At 42.3% G+C, this 25,077-nt stretch overlaps 1 protein-coding gene across 1 annotated transcript; it reads left to right on the forward strand.

Annotated features, from left to right (window-relative positions):
- Positions 1-888: 888 nt before the first annotated feature.
- On the forward strand, positions 889-24,288 carry LOC132869973 (histidine ammonia-lyase-like; the record flags this gene model as incomplete). Its single annotated transcript, XM_060903537.1, has 15 exons — positions 889-958; positions 1,168-1,307; positions 1,425-1,472; positions 1,553-1,712; positions 15,388-15,471; positions 15,711-15,771; positions 18,545-18,586; positions 18,664-18,727; positions 18,955-19,020; positions 21,244-21,409; positions 21,499-21,633; positions 21,726-21,834; positions 23,775-23,777; positions 23,999-24,062; positions 24,214-24,288. Coding segments are annotated over 15 exons (1,287 nt in total), but the record flags the coding sequence as incomplete, so codon positions are not given.
- Positions 24,289-25,077: the final 789 nt, after the last annotated feature.

The raw sequence follows: 25,077 nt of genomic DNA on the forward strand, positions 1-25,077 counted from the left end.
AGGGTGTACCCCACCTCTCGTTCATGGTCAGCTGGGATAGACTTCAGCTTGCGTGCGACCCTGCACAGGATAAGTGGTTACGGATAATGGATGGATAAATGCACTAGAAATATATAAAATTACAACAATAAAAAAAAAGTGTCTGAATACTTATTTTCTCTCACTGTGTAAAGGTGCTTCTTCCATTATTTTATTTCATGCTTTCTTTGTTTTATGGAGTTAACACAGGATTTGGTAAACTTTGGTGGACTGTAATGGGGATAGATTAACTCAAGTAAGTTTGATATGAACACTGTATGAGGACTATGACATCTGTCTAACGTCCGTGTGTGTGGTTTTCAGGTCACTGCAGGAAAACCTGATCTGCTCACACAGTGCCGGCAAGTATTGCTTCACTGGTGTACGATGACTCACCGTGAGATCAATGTTTTGCTTTCAGAAGAATAATTGTCTGTTGCTTCCTTGATAATGTCTCACCAGTGGAATTCATAATACAGCTTCTTTTTTCACTCATTCATCTTTAGGACTGCTTCATCCTGGGTCGCCAGTCCATTGCAGTGCACCATGTGCACACTCATTCACACACCCGTTCACGTCAAGGGGCAATCTAGAGCCACTAATTCACAACCCAGTGTGTGTTTGGGAGGTGACAGGAAACTGAAGAACCCAGAGGAACCTGTGAAGTAATGGGAGAAGTTATCAAAAATCCACTGCTGCTTGCTTTGTTAGTGTTGGTTAATATATTTGAAAGGACTGATGTATGCAAAAGGCATGGACAGTGCATTTAACCATGGGGTGGTTGTAGAATTCCTGCAGCTTGATGACTGTGAATGTGGGTGTGGGTGTGTGTGTGTGTGTGTGTGGGGGGGGGGGGATACCTGGATACTTCTTGCTCTCTGGATTAATGTCTTAGCTAAAGGTCATTGTGGTGTTTCCTTGGAGACGCTTCAGAAAAATGGTGGCAATCTGTAATGGACTACATTATTCACACCTCTTTTTCATTTAATTTCATTTCATACTTACTGATATTGTATCATTTGATTCATCATTGGAACTCTAATGATTACATTAATAATTAAATGTTTGTTCCCCTTTGACAATAAATAACCATCTGTGTGTGTGTGTGTGTGTGTGTGTGTGTGTGTGTGTGTGTGCATATTTGTGTAGCCTCCAGTCTCTCCTGGGTTCCTGAGCAAGGGACAGTAGGGGCAAGTGGAGACCTGGCCCCTCTAGCTCACCTGGCTCTGGGGCTGATGGGAGAGGGCCGCATGTGGTCACCACAGACCGGCTGGACTGACACCACAACTGTGAGACTCTGTTTCCCACAATGCACTCCCTCATACAGAAAAATCTCAAAATATAACCAGAAACAGTACTTTTCATTTTTAATCACATTTTTTTCATCCTCCTCATCTTTTCAAAAGGTACTAGAAGGACATGGTCTGACCCCAATATCACTGAAACCCAAAGAGGTATTGATATTTGTAATTATTAGGAAATGGTTTTATGTTTAGTTGAGTGCTAAAAGTGACAGCATTTACCTACATTTCAGGGACTTTCTCTGATTAACAGGACTCCAATGATGTCATCACTGGGTGCTGAGGCAGTCAAGAAAGCAGAAGTGATCACCCGGCAGGCTGTCGTCATTGCTGCTCTCACTTTAGAGACACTGAAAGGAACCAACAAAGCTTTGGACTTTGAAAGTGAAAAAGGTTTTGTTTTTCTGAACTGGAATATGTTTCTCTTTTGTGTCACATCGGCACCAGAGTCCTTGTCCAGAACTGCCACCAGGTTAGGGTCCACATGTCATATTAATTGGAGCATAGTTTTACACCAGATGCCCTTCCTGCCACAACCCTCACATTTCTGGGCTCAGGAAACAATCATTCACACTTATGGGCAATTTAGAGTAGCCAGTTAACCTAACTGGTGGCACGGTGGTGTAGTGGTTAGCGCTGTCGCCTCACAGCAAGAAGGTCCGGGTTCGAGCCCCGTGGCCAGCGAGGGCCTTTCTGTGCGGAGTTTGCATGTTCTCCCCGTGTCCGCGTGGGTTTCCTCCGGGTGCTCCGGTTTCCCCCACAGTCCAAAGACATGCAGGTTAGGTTAACTGGTGGCTCTAAATTGACTGTAGGTGTGAATGTGAGTGTGAATGGTTGTCTGTGTCTATGTGTCAGCCCTGTGATGACGTGGCGACTTGTCCAGGGTGTACCCCGCCTTTTGCCCGTAGTCAGCTGGGATAGGCTCCAGCTTGCCTGCGACCCTGTAGAACAGGATAAAGCGGCTAGAGATAATGAGATGAGATGAGTTAACCTAACCACATATCTTTGGACTGTGGGGGAAACCAGAGCAAACCTGGAGGAACCCCATGCAGACACAGGGAGAACATGCAAACTCCACACAGAAAGGCCCCCATCAGCCACTGGGCTTGAACCCAGGACCTTCTTGCTGTGAGGCAGCAGTGCTAACCACTACACCACTGTGCCACCCAGTCCAGTTCTGGCTCTGTTTCCCAAAATCCACCACAGCATACAAACATGGCTGCAGAGTCTACAATTCCCAACAGCTCTCGCGTTCAGGTTCACCAGTCTTTTAGATCACATTCCCCTGCCTCAAATTAAGCACAATCCCACCATACAGTATTTAAGGACTCTCCACTCACAAACTGTGAAGTATGTACTTGATGTACTCTTACCTGATGTTGCCAAGCCTTAGGATCTGTGACTGTTCTGGTTTAAGATCCTGCCTGTTGTCTTTGCTATTTGGAACTTGCCTTTTAAAGTTTTCTGTGCTGATCTTCTGCTGATATTGTGATATTCTGCCTATCTTGACCATGACTTTGTCTCATGCTTCTGCTCTGTTTGCCTGTGTGCTTTTAATAAACTATTCACATGTAATTATGTCCTTCTCCAGTACCTTTGTGACAGAATTACTTCACTATTCACGATGGATGCAGGCAAGTGTACAAATGCTTTGTTAAGCTATTTCATAGGGTATTCGATCATGCTCCAGAGGGAAAGGAAATTGTGGGGTAACTTCTGGCCATTAAGCAGGAGAGAAGACCAGCAGCAGAATACGCTTTAGAGTACCATACTCATCCAGCAGGAAGCAACTGGAATGAGCTGGCGCTCAAAGCAGAATATCGTCAAGGTCTGAATGCAGAAATGCTAACCAAGCTGGTGTGTAGGGATGACCAGGTCTCCTTCAACTCACTCAAAGACCAAACCATCCGCCTTGATCCCCTGCTTCAGAAAAGCAACTGATACCTCAGTCCCACCAATTCTACTCCCATGCCTGATGCACCAGAATCTATGCAAATCGGCTGTGCCAGATTGAGTCTTGCTGAGCTGGAATGGTAGAGAAGAGATCAGCTGTGTTTCTACTGTAGAGAGCCCCCTCACCATGACATCAGCTGAGAGAACACCTACATCCTCCTGCACCTCAATGTCCTCACCAGTTTCTCTCACTTCAATTTCTAATACTTCATACTCAGATCAAGTAGTTAGGAGACTTCTTTGTTCTTATAACATTGATAGACACCAGAGGGGTCGCAAACGTCATAGGTTACAAAGCCGTGGTTAAGCTCAAGATCTCTGTACTGCCACTGTCAGCCCCTGCAGAACTTGATCAGGCAACTGAATGCTTTGAGTCAACGTTCCGCTATACTTTAGATAATGTAGCTCCTCTTGAAAGGAAAATGATCAGAGAGAAAAAATTAGCACCCTGGTATAATGATGACACTCACACTTTAAAACAGACCACTCAAAAATTGGAACATAAATGGTGTCAAACAAAATTGGTAGCATTCAAATTAGCCTGGAAGGAGAGCTTCCTGAAGTATAGAAAAGCTCTTAGTGCTGCTAGATCAGCATATCTCTCCTCCCTATTAGAAGATAACAAAAATAATCCTAGATTCCTATTTAATACTGTAGCAAAATTAGCCAGGAATAAGTCCATTATAGACACATGCACACCTGCAGTATGTAGTAGCAACTACTTCATGATTTTTTTTTAATGACAAAATCAAAAATATCCGACAAAAAATTCAGACTACTAATTTAAGGTCAGACAATGTAAGTGACCCTGTAGTTAACAATATAACTGTATCAGATCAGCAATTAGAATGTTTTACTCCCCTAAAATAAACTGAATTACTTTCATTAATCTCGGCATCAAAAGCCTCAACTTGTGTACCTAGATCCCTTACCTACACGTCTATTCAAACGGATAATACCTGAAGTAATTGAACTGCTTCTAAAAATAATAAATTCTTCTCTTACGATTGGCTATGTACCCAAATCCTTTAAACTAGCAGTTATCAAACCCCTGATTAAAAAAACCTGACCTTGATCCCTGTCAGCTGTCCAATTATCGGCCAATATCAAACCTCCCCTTTATCTCCAAGATCCTTGAAAAAGCTGTGGCACAGCAGTTATGCTTATATTTACATAAGAATAACATCCATGAAATGTATCAGTTAGGAGTTAGACCTCATCATAGCACAGAGACAGCTCTGGTTAAAGTAGTAAATGACCTACTGTTGGCGTCTGTTCAGGGCTGTGTCTCGCTGCTTGTGTTGCTTGACCTTAGTGCAGCATTTGATACCATTGATCATTCCGTTCTTCTGGATAGACTAGAAAATGTTGTGGGAGTTAAGGGAACGGCCCTCTCCTGCCTCAGCTCTTATTTAACTGATCGCTATTAGTATGTTGATATAAATGGTGATATTTCTAGACGTACTGAGGTAAAGTTTGGTGTTCCACAAGGTTCTGTCTTGGGTCCACTGCTTTTTTCTTTATATATGTTACCTCTGGGTGATATTATTCATAAACATTGTATTAGTTTCCACTGTTATGCTGATGACACACAGTTGTATGTTTCTGCAAAACCTGATGAGAGACACCAGCTTAATAGAATTGAGGAATGTGTAAAGGACTTTAGACACTGGATGCTTATTAATTTCCTTCTGCTTAACTCTGACAAGACTGAAGTACTTGTATTAGGACCACATGCAGCTAGAAGTAAGTTTTCTGATTACACAGTAACTCTGGATGGCCTTTCTGTTTCTTCACGTGCAGCAGTAAAAGACCTCGGAGTGATTATTGACCCCAGTCTTTCATTCGAAACTCACATTGATAACATTACCCGGATAGCTTTCTTTCATCTCAGAAATATTGCTAAGATAAGAAATTTAATGTTACTACATGACGCGGAAAAACTAGTTCATGCTTTTGTTATCTCCAGGTTGATTATTGTAATGCCTTACTGTCTGGATGTTCCAATAAGTGCATAAACAAGCTCCAGTTAGTTCAAAATGCCGCAGCAAGAGTCCTTACTAGAACTAGAAAATATGACCACATCACGCCTGTCTTATCCACACTGCATTGGCTCCCAATCAAATTTCGTATTGATTATAAAGTACTACTATTGACCTTTAAAGCACTGAATGGTCTCACACCAAAGTACCTGAGTGAACTTCTGCTCCTCTATGACCCGCCACGCCTACTTGGATCAAAAGGTGCAGGCTATCTGCTGGTACCTCGTATAGTGAAGGCTACATCAGGGGGCGGAGCCTTTTCTTACAAAGCCCCACAGTTATGGAACAGCCTTTCAAGTAGTGTTCGGGAATCAGACACAGTCTCAGTGTTTAAGTCTAGGCTGAAAACATATCTGTTTAGTCAAGCCTTTTGTTAATGGTGTTTATGAGATAAAGGTGTAGATCTAGAGGGTCCTCAGACATAGTGTTTTGGTAAACTGGGATATATGGATGCTGCCAGTCCCCACTCGCTTGCTCACTCGAGTTTGTTGACGGTGTAGTGGCTGGCTGCTTTATGTCCCGGGGCTCCCTCATGCCTGTGTTACCTTCTGGCTCTCTCCTTTTAGTTATGCTGTCATAGTTAGTTGCCGGAGTCCCTGCTTGTACTCAGTGCAATATGTATACTGTTCCTACTTATTCAGGTGACATTGGGCATACCTAACAACCTGTGTCCCCCCCCCCCCATTCTGTCCCTCTGAGTTACATGTTGGTCCTGGGATCGAGATGCTGACCTCTTCTGCTCCTCGGACCTGCCTGATCCATCCTGGTGCCCTGTGTCTGGTTGGAGTCTCATCGCATCGCTCCTGTGGAGGGCGGCCCCATGTGGACAGTTGGGGGTCGCGCCTGGAGGACGCTCTGGACTCTTGCAGTGGTGCTTTTGTGGCTGGGGACTGCAGTTGACTTGCTGACTTTAGGACTACGGTTGTCGTGAATGGTTTTGTGCTCGGGTTTCCGTTGGTGGAGGGTTTATAGCATCAACGAAGCTGACTTTATGTTAGGACTGTTAATGTTATAGTCATGTTGTCTGTTGTTGTCCGGATAGGGGTGGGTTACCTTTTGAGTCTGGTTCCTCTCGAGTTTTCTCCCTCATGTCGTCGGAGGGAGTTTTTCCTTGCCACCATCGCCACAGACGTGCTCATTGGGGATAGATTAGGGATAAAATTAGCTCATATTTTAAGTCGTTCAAATTCTGTTAAGCTGCTTTGCAATAATGTTTATTGTTAAAAGCGCTATACAAATAAACTTGACTTGACTTGAATGGTTGTTTGTCTCTATGTGTCAGCCCTGCGATGACCTGGTGACTTGTCCAGGGTGTACCCTGCCTCTCGCCCATAGTCAGCTGGGATAGACTCCAGCTTGCCTGTGACCCCGTATAGGATAAGCGGTTACAGATAATGGATGGATGGATCTTGAGTACTGCAACTAAAAAAGTTACCAGATTTTGCTGTAAATGTAATTCCGTTACTGAAGAATTATCCATATGTACACATGCATGCAAGTTGTACATCTCATCCAGAATGCAGCCGCTCAACTGCTGACTGGAGCTAAAACTGGACAACACCTCTCACCTGTCCTGGTTTCACTGCACTGGCTACCGGTTATCAAATCAATGTAAAATTTTATTGCGTGTTTATAAGGTGCTCACTGCACAGACAGTCTCCACGTTACATCCGTGATCTTCGCTCTCTGTTCTCTGCTTCAGGTCACTCAAGTCATCCAGTCAGTTGTTCCTCTTTGTCCATCAGTTGTGGTTAAAATCAAAGGGAGACTGGGATTTCTTCTCAGTTGCTGCCCCTAAGCTCTGGAATGGTCTCCCTCTCCATTTAAAGGAGAACTGAAGGCAAATTTTTTATCATCAAAATTCCATTTATCTCATTTTATTAAAGATAAGCATGCATTTTTGATCACTATTTTGTCACTGCTATAGCAAGTTATGATTGTTTGAAATCTCATCTCATTATCTCTAGCTGCTTTATCCTTCTACAGGGTCACAGGCAAGCTGGAGCCTATCCCAGCTGACTACGGGGCGAAAGGCGAGGTACACCCTGGACAAGTCGCCAGGTCATCACAGGACTGACACATAGACACAGACAACCATTCACACCTACGGTCAATTTAGAGTCACCAGTTAACCTAAGCTGCATGTCTTTGGACTGTGGGGGAAACCGGAGCACCCGGAGGAAACCCACGTGGACACGGGGAGAACATGCAAACTCCACACAGAAAGGCCCTCGCTGGCCATGGGGCTCGAACCTGGACCTTCTTGCTGTGAGGCGACAGCGCTAACCACTACACCACCGTGCCGCCAGTGTTTGAAATATGCTATGTAATATATCAGTCCATTTGTCAAAGCAATGGCCGTAAACGAGATTCGTTGAGACCTGTGCAAGACATCGTAGGACAGAAGTAAAACGTACAGCAGAAATCAAAGTGACCAACATCTGCCAACGTTTTCAAAAGATGCGCGCGCCCTCTTTCAAATGCTGACATAATCAAGGTGGACATTTTGTTTGTTTTGATTGCAATCAGGAAAGTTTGAAAAAAGTAGGCAGTAATCATCATTTAAACTAGTTTTTGTGCAATATTTCGTTTGGAAAACGGTTTTCAAAATGGCGGCACCGACACCTGGCTGACACGTCACGTTTCTAAGTCTCGCACAAGTCTCGTGAAGATCGCGCGGATAAGCGATGCCTGCCGTGGACCAAACGAACTAAATTCAACATGGCTAAAAACCGAATAGGCCAATAAGTATAATATTTAATTGCAATTAGTTGCCAATACGGGTCACAATATAAGGTTACTAAAGCTGAAAATGTAATTGAATAACATGTTAATTAAGAAGTAAAGCAAGTTTTAAAATGACTTCAGTTCTCCTTTAAACCCCCTCTCCTGCTTGTTGATACTTCTCTCTGTTGAATCTCATCTTTACTCTTTGGCTTTTCGCGTACTATAATATTCGAGTATTTGAGGTGTAAGTTGTGTCTTTATCTATCCTGTGGTTATCTGCGTTACTTTTTTCTCTTCCTACTATTTCCCATCATCATTGTTAGTCTATTTTATTTTTTATACTCTACTATTCTATTCTATGTTATTTGATTATTGCTTCATTATAAAGGACTTTAGGGCAGCACCTGTTGTTTGTGCAGTGTTGAACACCAAAATGGATTAAAATGCAAAGGAAATTTAAGAAATCTCACTCAAATCTTGTTCTACCATCTATTTAATACCAAAACATTTAGGGTTATAATAAGAGACCATTTCTGAAATAACGATTAGCAAATCTCTTTCCTTTTTTAGATAATAAGCATGTTGAAGGACTGATGATGTGTGTGCATGTATTTAGCCATTCGTGAAGACCGAATATTCATCTCATCTCATTATCTCTAGAGGTCAAACGTTTTCTGTAAGTCTTCACAAGGTTTTCACACACTGTTGCTGGTATTTTGGCCCATTCCTCCATGCAGATCTCCTCTAGAGCAGTGATGTTTTGGGGCTGTCGCTGGGCAACACGGACTTTCAACTCCCTCCAAAGATTTTCTATGGGGTTGAGATCTGGAGACTGGCTAGGCCACTCCAGGACCTTGAAATGCTTCTTACGAAGCCACTCCTTCGTTGCCCGGGCAGTGTGTTTGGGATCATTGTCATGCTGAAAGACCCAGCCACGTTTCATCAATGCCCTTGCTGATGGAAGGAGGTTTTCACTCAAAATCTCATGATACATGGCCCCATTCATTCTTTCCTTTACACGGATCAGTTGTCCTGGTCCCTTTGCAGAAAAACAGCCCCAAAACATGATGTTTCCACCCCCATGCTTCACAGTAGGTATGGTGTTCTTTGGATGCAACTCAGCATTCTTTCTCCTCCAAACACGACAAGTTGAGTTTTTACCAAAAAGTTCTATTTTGGTTTCATCTGACCATATGACATTCTCCCAATCCTCTTCTGGATCATCCAAATGCTCTCTAGCAAACTTCAGACGGGCCTGGACATGCACTGGCTTAAGCAGGGGGACACGTCTGGCACTGCAGGATTTGAGTCCCTGGCGGCATAGTGTGTTACTGATGGTAGCCTTTGTTACTTTGGTCCCAGCTCTCTGCAGGTCATTCACTAGGTCCCCCCGTGTGGTTCTGGGATTTTTGCTCACCGTTCTTGTGATCATTTTGACCCCACGGGGTGAGATCTTGTGTGGAGCCCCAGATCGAGGGAGATTATCAGTGGTCTTGTATGTCTTCCATTTTCTAATAATTGCTCCCACAGTTGATTTCTTCACACCAAGCTGCTTACCTATTGCAGATTCAGTCTTCCCAGCCTGGTGCAGGTCTACAATTTTGTTTCTGGTGTCCTTTGACAGCTCTTTGGTCTTGGCCATAGTGGAGTTTGGAGTGTGACTGTTTGAGGTTGTGGACAGGTGTCTTTTATACTGATAACGAGTTCAAACAGGTGCCATTAATACAGGTAATGAGTGGAGGACAGAGGAGACTCTTAAAGAAGAAGTTACAGGTCTGTGAGAGCCAGAAATCTTGCTTGTTTGTAGGTGACCAAATACTTATTTTACTGATGAATTTACCAATTATTTCATTAAAAATCCTACAATGTGATTTCCTGGATTCTTTCCCCCCATTCTGTCTCTCATAGTTGAAGTGTACCTATGATGAAAATTACAGGCCTCTCTCATCTTTTTAAGTGGGAGAACTTGCACTATTGGTGGCTGACTAAATACTTTTTTGCCCCACTGTATTATGTCTGGAATAATATTTTCTAATCTTTTTTGCGATTATTGAGGCGTATAGTCTAAGTTTAAAATCGATATCGGTATGTATGAACTGCACTCAGATTTATCTTTGCCCACCTTGGAAATTACAGAGATGATGGCATGTCTCCAGGAAGCTGGTGTTTCTCCTCCATTAAGTGTAAAATTAAAGCATTTCAGTAACGTTGGTGATAGTAACTCTGCGGAGTATCCATCCTCACCTGGCATTTTATTTGTTTTGAGTCTCAAGATTGCATTATCCAGCTCTTTTTGTGTTATTTCATTCATCATTATTTTATTCTGTTCTGATCCAATGGATGGTAAATCCAGTGAGTTCAGAAAATGTATAATGCTCAAAGAATCGGCTCCTTTCGGTTGTGTGTACGGATCTTTATAGTAATTTTCAAAAGAGTTTTGTATTTCTTTTAATTTATGACATATTTTTCCAGATCGTGTGTCCTTAATTTTATGGATGGACCTTTCCTCCTGTTGCCTTCTTATCCTCCAGGCTAACAGCTTTTTAGCTCTTGGCCCATTATCGTAGTACCTTTGTTTGATAAACTTAGCTTTCATCTCCTCATGACTATCATATATTTTGTTTAAGTTTTGTTTAATGAGTTTTATCTGATCTAATAATTTGGAATCATTAAGTTCCATGTGTTTCAATTCTAGGTTTTTTAGTTCCTGCAACAAGTCTTTTATTTGCTTCTGTTTCTCTCTCTTTTTAATTGGGGACCACAATATAAGTTTTCCTCTTATTACTGCCTTGGCAGCATCCCATACAGTACCTGGAGACACTTCATCAGTATTATTTTGTTCTAAATATTCTTTAAATTCCTTTTGAATGTATTGATTGCACAAAGGATCATTTAATAAGCTTGCGTTGAGCCTCCATGTCGTATTTTTGACTTCAGTGTCCAGATGTAGGGATAAATATACACCTGCGTGGTCTGAGATGTCTTTGACCTCTGTTTGACACTTTAAAATTCTTGTCTTTCTGAATTAAACATGAAAAAGTAGTCAATTCGTGAATGCACATTATGAGGGTGGGAGAAAAAGGTGAACTGCCTTGCTCATCTCATCTCATTATCTCTAGCCGCTTTATCCTGTTCTACAGGGTCGCAGGCAAGCTGGAGCCTATCCCAGCTGACTACGGGCGAAAGGCGGGGTACACCCTGGACAAGTCGCCAGGTCATCACAGGGCTGACACATAGACACAGACAACCATTCACACTCAATTTAGAGTCACCAGTTAACCTAACCTGCATGTCTTTGGACTGTGGGGGAAACCGGACCAAACCCACACGGACAACATGCAAACTCCACACAGAAAGGCCTTCGCCGGCCACGGGGCTCGAACCCAGGACCTTCTTGCTGTGAGGCGACAGCGCTAACCACTACACCACCGTGCCGCCCCAACTGCCTTGCTGTTGGGTTTAATTCCCTCCATACATCCATCATACCTGCTTCTAGGAGAAGTTTCTTAACAGTGACTGTCTCGTGATTAATTCTGTTTGTTACATTAGTGGAGTCAAGGGAGGGTTGTAATTGTACATTCCAGTCTCCACCACAAATGAGGACCCCAGCGGCCTCTTCAGCAATCAAATAAAATATTTTCTTCATAAATGTTTTATCATTACCTGGAGGTCTATACACATTTAATAATGTTACCTGTTTGTGATAAATGTAACCTTTTACTAGAATGTATCTCCCCTCAGTATCCTTTATCTGTTTTGAGATCTGGAACGTAACTTTGTTAGAGATTAATATTATAACTCTTTTGCCCATGTTTATAAGATGAGTAATATGCATTTTTTAAAGCCCAAGTGTTTAAACTTTTCATGCTCTTTATCACTAAGGTGAGTCTCCTGTCAAAAAAAATGAATGTGTTGTTTTTCTTTTTTCATTTTAGCAATCAGCTTGCTCCTTTTGATAGGATTTTGCAGACTGTTAACATTTAGAGTAATTACTTTGTACTCCTGATTCAACGTTCTACCTCTTAATTCTAATGCACATATTTTCCCCCTCCATTAACCTAAACATGTAAATAAAAAAAAAAAATCTGTGCTGAACAAAACAACCACACAAAAATAACCTCCAACAGTGAAGTGAAATAACAACTTCTGAACAAGGACGGGAAGCCTCCAAAGGGAGGGACCCTCCAGATGCATCCTAGCATCGTCCTATAAGCGATTGTAGTACAACCCCGATTCCAAAAAAAGTTGGGACAAAGTACAAATTGTAAATAAAAACAGAATGCAATGATGTGGAAGTTTCAAAATTCCATATTTTATTCAGAATAGAACATAGATGACATATCAAATGTTTAAACTGAGAAAATGTATCATTTAAAGAGAAAAATTAGGTGATTTTAAATTTCATGACAACAGCACATCTCAAAAAAGTTGGGACAAGGCCATGTTTACCACTGTGAGACATCCCCTTTTCTCTTTACAACAGTCTGTAAACGTCTGGGGACTGAGGAGACAAGTTGCTCAAGTTTAGGGATAGGAATGTTAACCCATTCTTGTCTAATGTAGGATTCTAGTTGCTCAACTGTCTTAGGTCTTTTTTGTCATATCTTCCGTTTTATGACGCGCCAAATGTTTTCTATGGGTGAAAGATCTGGACTGCAGGCTGGCCAGTTCAGTACCCGGACCCTTCTTCTATGCAGCCTTGATGCTGTAATTGATGCAGTATGTGGTTTGGCATTGTCATGTTGGAAAATGCAAGGTCTTCCCTGAAAGAGACGTCATCTGGATGGGAGCATATGTTGCTCTAGAACCTGGATATACCTTTCAGCATTGATGGTGTCTTTCCAGATGTGTAAGCTGCCCATGCCACACACACTAATGCAACCCCATACCATCAGAGATGCAGGCTTCTGAACTGAGCGCTGATAACAACTTGGGTCGTCCTTCTCCTCTTTAGTCCGAATGACACGGCGTCCCTGATTTCCATAAAGAACTTCAAATTTTGATTCGTCTGACCACAGAACAGTTTTCCACTTTGCCACAGTCCATTTTAAATGAGCCTTGGCCCAGAGAAGACGTCTGCGCTTCTGGATCATGTTTAGATACGGCTTCTTCTTTGAACTATAGAGTTTTAGCTGGCAACGGCGGATGGCACGGTGAATTGTGTTCACAGATAATGTTCTGTGGAAATATTCCTGAGCCCATTTTGTGATTTCCAATACAGAAGCATGCCTGTATGTGATGCAGTGCCATCTAAGGGCCCGAAGATCACGGGCACCCAGTATGGTTTTCCAGCCTTGACCCTTACGCACAGAGATTCTTCCAGATTCTCTGAATCTTTTGATGATATTATGCACTGTAGATGATGATACGTTCAAACTCTTTGCAATTTTATACTGTCGAACTCCTTTCTGATATTGCTCCACTATTTGTCAGTGCAGAATTAGGGGGATTGGTGATCCTCTTCCCATCTTTACTTCTGAGAGCCGCTGCCACTCCAAGATGCTCTTTTTATACCCAGTCATGTTAATGACCTATTGCCAATTGACCTAATGAGTTGCAATTTGGTCCTCCAGCTGTTCCTTTTTTGTACCTTTAACTTTTCCAGCCTCTTATTGCCCCTGTCCCAACTTTTTTGAGATGTGTTGCTGTCATGAAATTTCAAATGAGCCAATATTTGGCATGAAATTTCAAAATGTCTCACTTTTGACATTTGATATGTTGTTGATGTTCTATTGTGAATACAATATCAGTTTTTGAGATTTCTAAGATGCGGAGGTTATTTCTGCGGGACCGTGTTTCTAAGTCTCTTAACTTGGACACAATATGCTCTTGTTCCTTCAAAGCCTGAAGAAGCCCATCCTTCACATTAACATTCCACTCTTCCACCTCAGCCACACGGTTCTCTACTTCATCCATCCTAGTCTCTGTGTTCTTAAGTTCTGCACCAATCTCGCTCAGTTTCTGGTTAACTTCTTCTCTAAAGTTCCCGAGCTCTTCCTTCATGTCTCTTTCGATAGTCTCACAAATTCCGCTCAGTTCCCTTTTCATGTCCAAGTGTCCTGCTTTTATGTCAGCACAGATAGCACCTATGCTAGCTTGCAGGGCATCCATCATAGCATGCACGTTAGCTTCACCTGTATCGACTTCATCGATGTCTCCTGTCGCCATAACTTCGTTTTTCTCACTATCTGGACTTGTTTTGGTCTTAGCTTTTCTTAATTGGTATTTCCCCATAGGAATTTCACCGATATGAACCCGTTAATTACTCTAAAACAGGGGAAATGTCGGACCGTTCTGAGAGCTCTCGAACTACACCACCAACCAGATCGCCGCCATACCCGGAAGCCTCCATGGTTGTCTTTTTAAATAACTCCTGCAACTAGGTCCAGTTTATATCTGTTGGAATTTCTGATACTTTATTTTACAGGGACACACCTACACACCATTAGTACCTACAGCACTAATGTCTCTTATAAGTTCTTATAAATATGTTTAAGAGTCAAATGCGGCTCAGTTTTGACCTTGTGCTCATTTCATTTAATTCTACTTTAATTATTACACTTAGATTTTACTGGTTAAATTCAGCATAGCATTTTTTTAGCACTAACTATGTTTTACTTTGGGATGTATACAATACTTTCATTCACAGTAGAAAGATATTTAAGTGGAAGTTACTTCTTTTTTTTTTTTGTAAACTAAGTGCCTCTGACAGGATCCTTTGCCAACCAAAAATGTCCTCTCTGGAAAACACTCACCATATTATGAGGTTATAAATTATTTTTGAAGAAAAATATTTGTCTCTTTTGAAGCAAAATACTCTGTTGTTGCAGAGTAAAAAACAGGACTTGAAACAGGTGCGACACACATTTGCAGCAGAGCTTCATATGTGGTTGAAATGCGAATCCGTCAAAAAGTGTCCTCTCTCTCTGGAAAACCACAAGGATCGTCACTGCTTCAATTGTTATTACAGTTAGCATTATGTACACACATCGCTGCACAGTACTTGAAAATCTGTACTTAAAATCACATCCATTTTAACAGTTTTTCACTTTGTATACCTTCCTTTTGTGGACTATAAGAAAGGTGGTCAATTTTAGAAATACACTACTGTATATGCCGTCTTCTCACCACAGTAACACGCCCAGGATATGACCTGCAGCTCTGAAATTCTGCAGTTCATTTCCATCTCAAAAGGTCATTTTGGCAGCAGAGAAACACAAATATCTGAGGTTTGCATTTTGTACTTTTGTGAACCTGAAAAGTATACCCTGATTGTGAAACAGCCCTAAATGAAATGCTGTATTTCACTGACATAAAGTTCAACTGTGTATTTTGTTCTGTATCAGATGTCCATGCAGTGCGGCCTCACCCGGGTCAGATTTTAGTTGCCCAGAGATTTCGCTCCCTGCTTCATTACCTCCACCAAGGAGGTTATGTTTTCGGTAGCATTGGTTTGTTTGTTGGTTTGTCTGTTAGCAATATTACAGAAAAAATTATGAACGGATTGCTCTGAAATTTTTTTCCAGAGGTGTGACTGGGCACAAGTAACAATCCATTAAATTGTGGCGGTGATCCGGATCATCGTCTGGATCCTGGAATTTTTTAAAGGATTCTTGGCGGAGGTCTGCGCTCTCCGAGTGCTTTTCTAGTTCTGACTTCTTTCCCTCAGAAATCACAGGTACATCCACTCAGAAGTACAACCCCATTGTGTTTTTATATACCATAACACAGTATTTTCTAGCACTGATCCTGGACAATGCAATTATTTTTCCCCCTGATAATATTAGCTTATGTAAATCTGTTGATTAGCTGATGACTTAATTAAAATTTTGGGCTCACTGTCAATACGTGCTGAATTTTACATTTCCCCTGCTGTTAAAACACCAAATCCAGCTTTTGAGCTAATCATCATATACATCCTATTTGCTGGATCAGGTGTGTTTGGAGGCTTGGGAAAATCTGAAACTGTCTGCAGCGAATTCTCAGAGACTGGAGTCAATGAACAAATGAATTTATTCTATCCACATTTACGGGATATGAGAAATCATGCACTCTGATTGGCTACTCTACTACTAAGATATCAGCTTATATGCTATGAGTAGAGAAAACAAACCATTGGAGCGCATCAAGTAAGATATCACTTCAAGTATTTAAAAGAAACAGAAATAGCTAAAAGAATATAGTTTTCCCCCCAATAGCTCCTGTTCCACACTCCAGCCCAGTTGGTGGCGGCAATGCAGCTTTAAGTTGGTTTGCCAACCGGGAAAAAAAAAACCTAAAGAAGAAGAAAATGGTGGAGCATGTTGCTGAACCAACTGATGATGAAATAAAAACTCTACTTGAAAACAAAACCCCCCAAAATACAAAAAAAGCAACAAAATATGGAATGAAAGTATTTGATGCTAAGAACATATCTTTTTTTTATTTTTCAAGAATTATTATTATTATCATCACATTTTTCATAAATTGCTACTGTCATTTCACCAGTTTGTTTACATTCTAAGTGGAAATTATTTTGTCGGGCATTTTGTATAAAGTTTCTTCTTCTTTAGTTTTTTTTTTTCCCGGTTGGCAAACCAACTTAAAGCTGCATTACCGCCACCAACTGGGCTGGAGTGTGGAACAGGAGCTATTTCTCGAATTTGCAAAAAATAAAAATGCTCTGTTTCTCAAAATCCAGTGAACGTGGATAGAATAAAACAATTATTCCACTCAACCTTGTCGTACATGGCTTATAGGCTAAGTCGGTGCTACGCACCTCGTCGGCTATCAGCTCATGTACAACTCAATTTTGTAGAATAACTGTTTAAGATGCTGATTAAGCATGTTTCTATACATTAACTGAAGGTCAACTAAACCTACAGTTTTGGCATGTGATAACACATCAAAAAGACACTTCTCATCAGATTTACTAAGATTACAAATGTTTACGAAATACTGGTGTTTATGGAAGTATTTCTTGTATGGATTGGCTATGTAATGCCTGGAATCATCCAAAAACAAATGAAAAAAGGAAAATAAAAGAAAAAGAAATGGTCCTTGGATTTCATTATTTAATGTGCAGTATTTGGTCCCATCCTATATTTCCTTAAAGCTGCTCAGCTACAGATTCTGATTTTTGTGCCTCACCAAAATACCTTGTTTTCTGATATCTTAAGATGAGAAGTCCTATAAAGGAGTTCAGGGTGCCTATAGACCCTTTTCAGTCATGTGACCTTCGTAAACGCGACCGCCATTTTGGACATGTAGTGGACTTCGGCTCGAATCAGTTTGAATGCGAGGAAAGCGACAAACGAAAAACATAAAAGAAAAAGGAGTGAGATGCAGAAAACACCTTCACTATCCAGCGACGTAGGGCATTTACAGGGCGAGCAGAGGGAGAGGTATTTGCAAAAATTGAGGTTAGCAGGCTTAGAGAACGACGTTTACCTGCTTCCACCAGGATTGTTCACTGACGTTCGGAAGTACACGAAGCCCTCGTCTTTACCTGACTTCAGCCCACATGATCTGTATACCTATGTCGTTAAAAACCCATCGCCATACACATACACGCCAACGTCCGAGGTTCCGGAGCGCGCTCCGGCTTGCTCCAGGAGTGCTCCGGCCGAGGTTACGGAGTGCGCTCCGGCTTGCTCCCCCTCAAATTAAGCAGCGCACTCCGGCTTGCTCCGGAGCAAGCCGGAGCACGCTGCTTAATTTGAGGGGAACCTCGGCCGGAGCACTCCGGGAGCAAGCCGGCGTGCGCTGCTTAATTTGAGGGGAACCTCGGCCGGAGCACTCCAGGAGCAAGCCGGCGTGCGCTGCTTAATTTGAGGGGAACCTCGGCTGGAGCACTCCGGGAGCAAGCCAGCGCGCGCTGCTTAATTTGAGGGGGAGCAAGCCGGAGCGCGCTCCGGAACCTCGGACATTGGCTCCGGCAGCTATTTATACTGGATCCGGTGTAAATAGCTGCCGGATCATAATTACAGTAAACTAGTAAATACAGTAAAGGAAAAACTTGAGACTGAAAGGTTTTAACAGTCATCCAAATGACTGAACGTAAACATTGCTACAGTAACATACCAGCTACTTGTTGACATTAGCTAGTCAACAATAGCTACTACAGAAGAACAAAGAGGTTACAATGGGTTATTTTAACCTATTTGGTTACACACTCGCTGCCACAGAATGTTAACACCAATGTAATGCCTTTTCTGGCTAATTTTATTCGTCTTACCTCCAACAAAGTGGTCACTACACAAGTGCTGGTATGCCGAGGGCTGCCAATCTTTCCTGTTAATGGCCGCTATCCATCTTCTCCGTCGGGATCCGATAAAATGATAAACCTTGCCTTGTGTGTTGATGGTTACTACATCCAGGTGCACAACAATATAGTGGCATGATGGAAGTCTTGCTGAAAGTAAAAACTTTCTTTGCTGCCATTCCTCAATGTTGGCTGTGGTAAACTACTGGTAGTACATGTCCAAAATGGCAGCCGCGTTTGTCGTGACGTCACGTGAAAAGGGTCTATAGCCTGTGGTGCTGCCCTCAGGTATACATGCACATGTTTACAATGAAGCCAGATCTGGATATTTTCATATAAATCGATGTTTCTTTTCTCATTATCCAAAAGGTGCGTGGAGTGATACGATTGCTTTTGTGAAGAATATTCTCAACACTGAGCTAAACAGTGCCACGAATAATCCTGTATCCTCTCAGGCCATCTTATATCTTCAAGAACCATAAGTACTCATGGCGAAGCCACAGAGTTACACTCTGTGCTTGTTCTTTTGGTTTTTTGATGGAAAGCAAGACGTTGAGATGGACACATGTTGGAGTGATTTGGATTAGCCTGCAAGCACTTTCTAGAAATTAGATGGTGTATTTTAAAATCCTGCAATGCCACATTAAGTACTTAACCTCATGTCCATCAGCTGGTTTTCCCACAGCAAGGAATCACTATATCAGCAGATCACTTCTATGGAGAATATCCTGCCAAGGTATATTCAGTAATTTTCAGTATTTAGTATTTTTTAATGGATTAATTAACTTGTTTGGGTTTAGTCTATCTAGGAGTTTCAGAACTTTAACTATGATTAGTGCTCATAGATCACCGACATAAACATCCATAAATAAAGTTTTATTTAATTAGGGATCAAATGTCATTGTGTCAAATTCAAGGTACATACACTACCGTTCAAAAGTTTGGGGTCACTTTGAAATGTCCTTATTTTTGAAAGAAAAGCACTGTTCTTTTCAATGAAGATCACTTTAAACTAATCAGAAATACACTCTGTACATTGCTAATGTGGTAAATGACTATTCTTGCTAAATTCTACTAAATGTCTGGTTTTTGGTGCAATATCTCCATAGGTGTATGGAGCCCATTTCCAGCAACTATCACTCCAGTGTTCTAATGGTACAATGCGTTTGCTCATTGCCTCAGAAGGCTAATGGATGATTAGAAAACCCTTGTACAATCATGTTAGCACAGCTGAAAACAGTTGAGCTCTTTAGAGAAGCTATAAAACTGACCTTCCTTTGAGCAGATTGAGTTTCTGGAGCATCACATTTGTGGGGTCGATTAAATGCTCAAAATGGCCAGAAAAATGCCTTGACTATATTTTCTATTCATTTTACAACTTATGGTGGTAAATAAAAGTGTGACTTTTCATGGAAAACACAAAATTGTCTGGGTGACCCCAAACTTTTGAACGGTAGTGCAATGGTAATGTATAGTTCGGGGATGCAGCATAGTGACACTTTGTCATTTATTCATGAAAAGTCATACTCATTACAAAATTACGTATATTTCTTTGATGCCTAAGTAAAGTGAATTTCATTTAGGTATTTTTAAAACTTTTTTTAAGGAATACATACATTTTTATTAGCCCATTAGCTTGTTGGATAGTTGACAGTTTCTGTCAAGGAAGGGCGGTAGATGGATGTAAGTGCAGGAAGAGTTTTATTGAAAACATGCTTGCAAACAGATCCAAAACAGAGACAAAGGTAGAGTCGAAAAACAGGCAGTGGTCAAGGGAGGCACAGACAGGATATCAGACATGTCAGGGTGCAGGCACTTATGTATGCAGATGCAGGGGAGAGTGGGTGCATCGCAAACTGGAAACCAAATCCAAATCGGCAAACGGAAGATGTGGTCAAGGTCGGACTAGAGTCAGTCGATGTGCAAATGGCGTTTCAGAGATCAGGCGAGATAACAGAGACAAAGTAACAACGGAAACCTGGGTCAAAGTCATGAGAGGTCAGTAATAGTAGATAAGGCTTGGTATGATCGGGCACGAGGACACAGAACGATACTTTGCAACTAGAGTGAGTGATGAGCTCACTCTATATAGAGGGGAGGTTACTGAGGTAATGGGAAACAGGTGCGCTTCCTAGTATTCAGGAGATGAGGGGTGCTGTGGTGTTTAGGAAATGTAGTCTGGAGTGGCCATGTTCAGAGGCCACGCCGAACTCAGGTTTTCAGCACTATTACTGACAAGAGGTAATACAATATTCATTCCAAAAACACAAACCGGGTCAAAACCAGAAAAACAATACAAAATACAAGGCTTTCTCAAAGTCTCTGTGCTACTGAGAGTCCTTATATGCATGTGCTGTGATTGCACTCTAATCAGGAACAGGTGCATGGTCATTAGTCGTAATGGTGTGTGTGCATGTGCTTTGCAGTCTGTGGCTGCGCGCGCCGAGCTCCAAAACACGTGGACGTGAAAGATGTAAACAGACAACTGAGACATCTCAAGTTTAATATTTGATGGTAACTATATAGTAATGATGTAAAGTGAAAGCGCTGGTTCACTGCTGTCCACCAGGCACCCAGCAGAGTCACACCATAACAAATGTCATGGTGGTGTTTCTGGCGCATGGCATGCGGTGTCCAAGAAAGGGATAAGTATTTATTCATAACTGTGATGTGTATCTCATTATTGGTATCACTGTCCCAAGACAATGCAGTGATTTATTGACACGAAATACATGACACTACACAATTCGATGGTTTCTGCTAATTAATGCTAATTAAATAATATTATTATTCTATTCAGGTTGATTTTGTGCCCTTGCAAATATTTTGCGCATCTTCTCATCAGGAGATCCGTGTTTAGGCAGTGCCTTAATATCTACTGTATATTCCTATTTTTAATCATAATAAATGTAGCACTAGAATAGACCAAACTTTGAACCTTACCCACTTCCTCTCTTAGGCTCTGGACATCCTGGCTATAGGAGTACATGAGCTGGTGAGTATTAGTGAGCGGTGCATTGAGAGGCTGTGTAATCCCTCACCCAGTAATCTTCCTACCTTCCTGGTGGAAGAAGGAGGATTAAACTCAGGCTTCATGGTTGTCCACTGCACTGCTGCTGCCCTGGGTGATGATCTGATTCCATATGCATACATTTTTTTTTTTTGCTGTGCTGGGAACAGTATAAGTGATTATAAATATGATGCATCCCTCTAGTGTCGGAGAATAAGATGCTGTGCCACCCGGCCTCTGTGGACTCTCTGTCCACCAGTGCAGCTACAGAGGACCATGTGTCTATGGGGGGCTGTGCAGCCAGAAAGGCCCTGAAGGTGGTTGAGCACTTGGAGCAGGGTACGGCCCCAGCACTGCCAACCTGAAATTAATCACAAAGGGGTGTTTAATGACGAGCTTTTTTCAAAATTTCTCTCTATTTCTGTCTGCAGTCCTTGCCATAGAGTTACCCGCTGCCTGCCAGGCTCTGGAGTTCCACTGGCCCTTAAAGACCACAGCACCTCTGGAGAAGGTCTATGATCTGCTGTACTCTGTAGTCAGGTGATCACCAACACTACGTCTGGGTAATATGCCCAGTGTGCCAGCACAGAATTTAGATATCTGTTCAGTTTTTTTTTTTTTAAGTCTTGTGTTGTATGTTCAGGGTGGCATGGTGGTGTAAGTGGTTAGCACTGTTGCCTCACAGTAAGAACGTTCTGGGTTCGAGCCCAGCGGCGGGCGGGGGCCTTTCTGTGTGGAGTTTGTATGTTCTCCCCGTGTCTGTGTGGGTTTCCTCTGGGTGAAACATCAATTTCACTCGGGAGGATGTCAGTGGGAATAATCTAGCCTTCTTGGATTGTGATGTACACATTAGACAAGACAGAAGCCTGAGCATCGAGGTCTACCGGAAACCCACAGACCAGTACCTACTTTTTGACTCACACCACCCACTGGAACACAAATTGGGGGTCATTAGGACCTTGCAACACAGGGCTCAGAACATTCCTACAACAGTAGAGGGAAAAGAGAAGGAGCAGAATCACATCAAGAAAGCACTTCAGAACTGCGGGTATCCCAACTGGGCTTTCTTCAAGAGCAGAAAAAGGAACATAACGGACAAGGAGGATAACAGGACCAAATGCAAGAACGTTGTCATTTCCTACATTTCTGGTCTATTTGACAAACTCAGGAGGATCTTCTACAAACACAACATTCAGGTACATTTCAGACCCAGTAACACCCTGAAGCAGACACTGATCCACCCTAAGGACAGAATAGCCAGACACAAACAGGACAACGTAGTGTATGCAATTCAGTGCAGTGAGGAATGCACGGACTCATATATTGGGGAGCCAAAGCAACCGCTTCACAGGCGCATGGCTCAACACAGGAGAGCTAGTTCCTCAGGCCAGGACTCTGCTGTCTATCTTCATCCAACAAAGGACACTCATTTCAGGATTGCAACGTATGCATTTTAGCCAGAGAGGATCGTTGGTATTAGTGAGGAGTTAAAGAAGCCTGGACTGTTTCTGAAGAAGGCGGGAGATTCTCGCCGAAACTGTTAACGAGGTAACAAGCTTAAAAAATATCCTTGTCTAAGAAACGAACTTAAAATATTTGTAATAGTTAGACATAATGAAGGGGCGGCACGATGGTGTAGTGGTTAGCGCTGTCGCCTCACAGCAAGAAGGTCCTGGGTTCGAGCCCCGGGGCCGGCGAGGGCCTTTCTGTGTGGAGTTTGCATGTTCTCCCCGTGTCCGCGTGGGTTTCCTCCGGGTGCTCCGGTTTCCCCCACAGTCCAAAGACATGCAGGTTAGGTTAACTGGTGACTCTAAATTGACCGTGAGTGTGAATGGTTGTCTGTGTCTATGTGTCAGCCCTGTGATGACCTGGCGACTTGTCCAGGGTGTACCCCGCCTTTCGCCCGTAGTCAGCTGGGATAGGCTCCAGCTTGCCTGCGACCCTGTAGAAGGATAAAGCGGCTAGAGATAATGAGATGAGATGAGACATAATGAACATCCACTACGTACGAGTTAAAGAAGCCATTTTTGTCAACCTGGAACGGCCATCACTGAACAGAGGTGGTGGTAAGACATCATTTATCAGCCACCTACAATGCAGTCCTTGGCACACTTCCCAGACAACTGAACGCACACCTTGAAGACGTTTCACCTCTCATCCGAAAGGCTTCTTCAGTTCTGTCTGACTAATAGGGAGTATCAGGTATTTATCCTCTTGTGGATGAAAAGCAATCCGAAGGTGTCATTGAGTCATCCTGTTGGTGTGGGTCACTGGGGGCTGGGTGTGAACGGCCTACGTTGCAATCCTGAAATGAGTGTCCTTTGTTGGATGAAGATAGACAGCAGAGTCCTGGCCTGAGGAACTAGCTCTCCTGTGTTGAGCCATGCGCCTGTGAAGCGGTTGTTTCCCAGCTGTTTTCAGTGACTCACAGGAGGACAGAGAGGACCAACAATCCATTGATCACCCCAACGACTCTCTAGGCCGTTCACACCCAGCCCCCAGTGACCCACACCAACAGGATGACTCAATGACACCTTCGGATTGCTTTTCATCCACAAGAGGATAAATACCTGATACTCCCTATTAGTCAGACAGAACTGAAGAAGCCTTTCGGATGAGAGGTGAAACGTCTTCAAGCAAGTCCAGTTGCTCTCTTTTACCACCCACAGTTTACTTTGACCTGGATGACTGAGAATCTTCACAGACATGTCAAGGGTGTCATGAGCTGTGATATCGAAGCAGCTCACCAACTCCTCCTAGAGGAAAAGGTGAGTAATTAACAGTCAAATCTGTTTCCTTTTCCTCTTTCACAACGATGTTCAAGAGTGGTTTTTCAGTGTGACTCAGTGGATGTATAATCCAGTTGCCCATTTTCTCCGTGCTTTGTGATCAGTGATGATAACAGTGATGTGTGTTTAGGTATGGAAGGCAGTGCTACCATACATGGACAAGTACAAGGAGAGTGACCACCATCATCTCTCTTCTGTTAGCTGAACTGGATCATTTTGCACTGTCTTCTTCTGCTTCTGCCATGATATAATCTGACATCAAACCTTAGGAAATGTGTGATGAAAATTTGATAATGATATTGTGATCTTGGTAACATGGCACCTTTATATTACTGCCTATCAAGTGATAAGACAGCTCACTACAGCATATGAGATCAGGCGTGATATATATTTTTGACAAGACCACGTACCGCGTCATGATGCAGGTCTTAAAGGAGAACTGAAGTCATTTTAAAACTTGCTTTATTTCTTAATAAATGTCTTATTCGATTACGTTTTCAGTTTTAGTAACCTTATATTGTGACTCGTACTGGCAACTAATTTCAATTAAATATTATACTTATCAGCCTATTCAGTTTTTAGCCATGTTGAATTTAGTTCGTTTGGTCCACGGCAGGCGTCGCTTATCCGCGCGATCTTCACGAGACTTGTGCGAGACTTTGAAACGTGAAGTGTCAGCCAGGTGTCAGTGCCGCCATTTTGAAAACTGTTTTCCAAACGAAATATTGCACAAAAAACGAGTTTAAATGATGATTACTGCCTACTTTTTTCAAACTTTCCTGATTGCTATCAAAACAAACAAAACTTCCAGCTTGATTACGTCAGCATTCGAAAGAGGCCGCGCGCGTCTTTTGACAACATTGGCAGATGTTGGTCACTTTGATTTCTGCTATACATTTTACTTCCGTCCTATGTATCGCACAGGTCTCAACAAATCTTGTTTATGGCCATTGCTTTGATAAAAATGAGATAAATAGAATTTTGATAATAAAAA

This window comes from Neoarius graeffei, chromosome 21 (genome assembly GCF_027579695.1).
Source record: "Neoarius graeffei isolate fNeoGra1 chromosome 21, fNeoGra1.pri, whole genome shotgun sequence".
NCBI classification, from domain to species: Eukaryota; Metazoa; Chordata; class Actinopteri; order Siluriformes; family Ariidae; genus Neoarius; species Neoarius graeffei.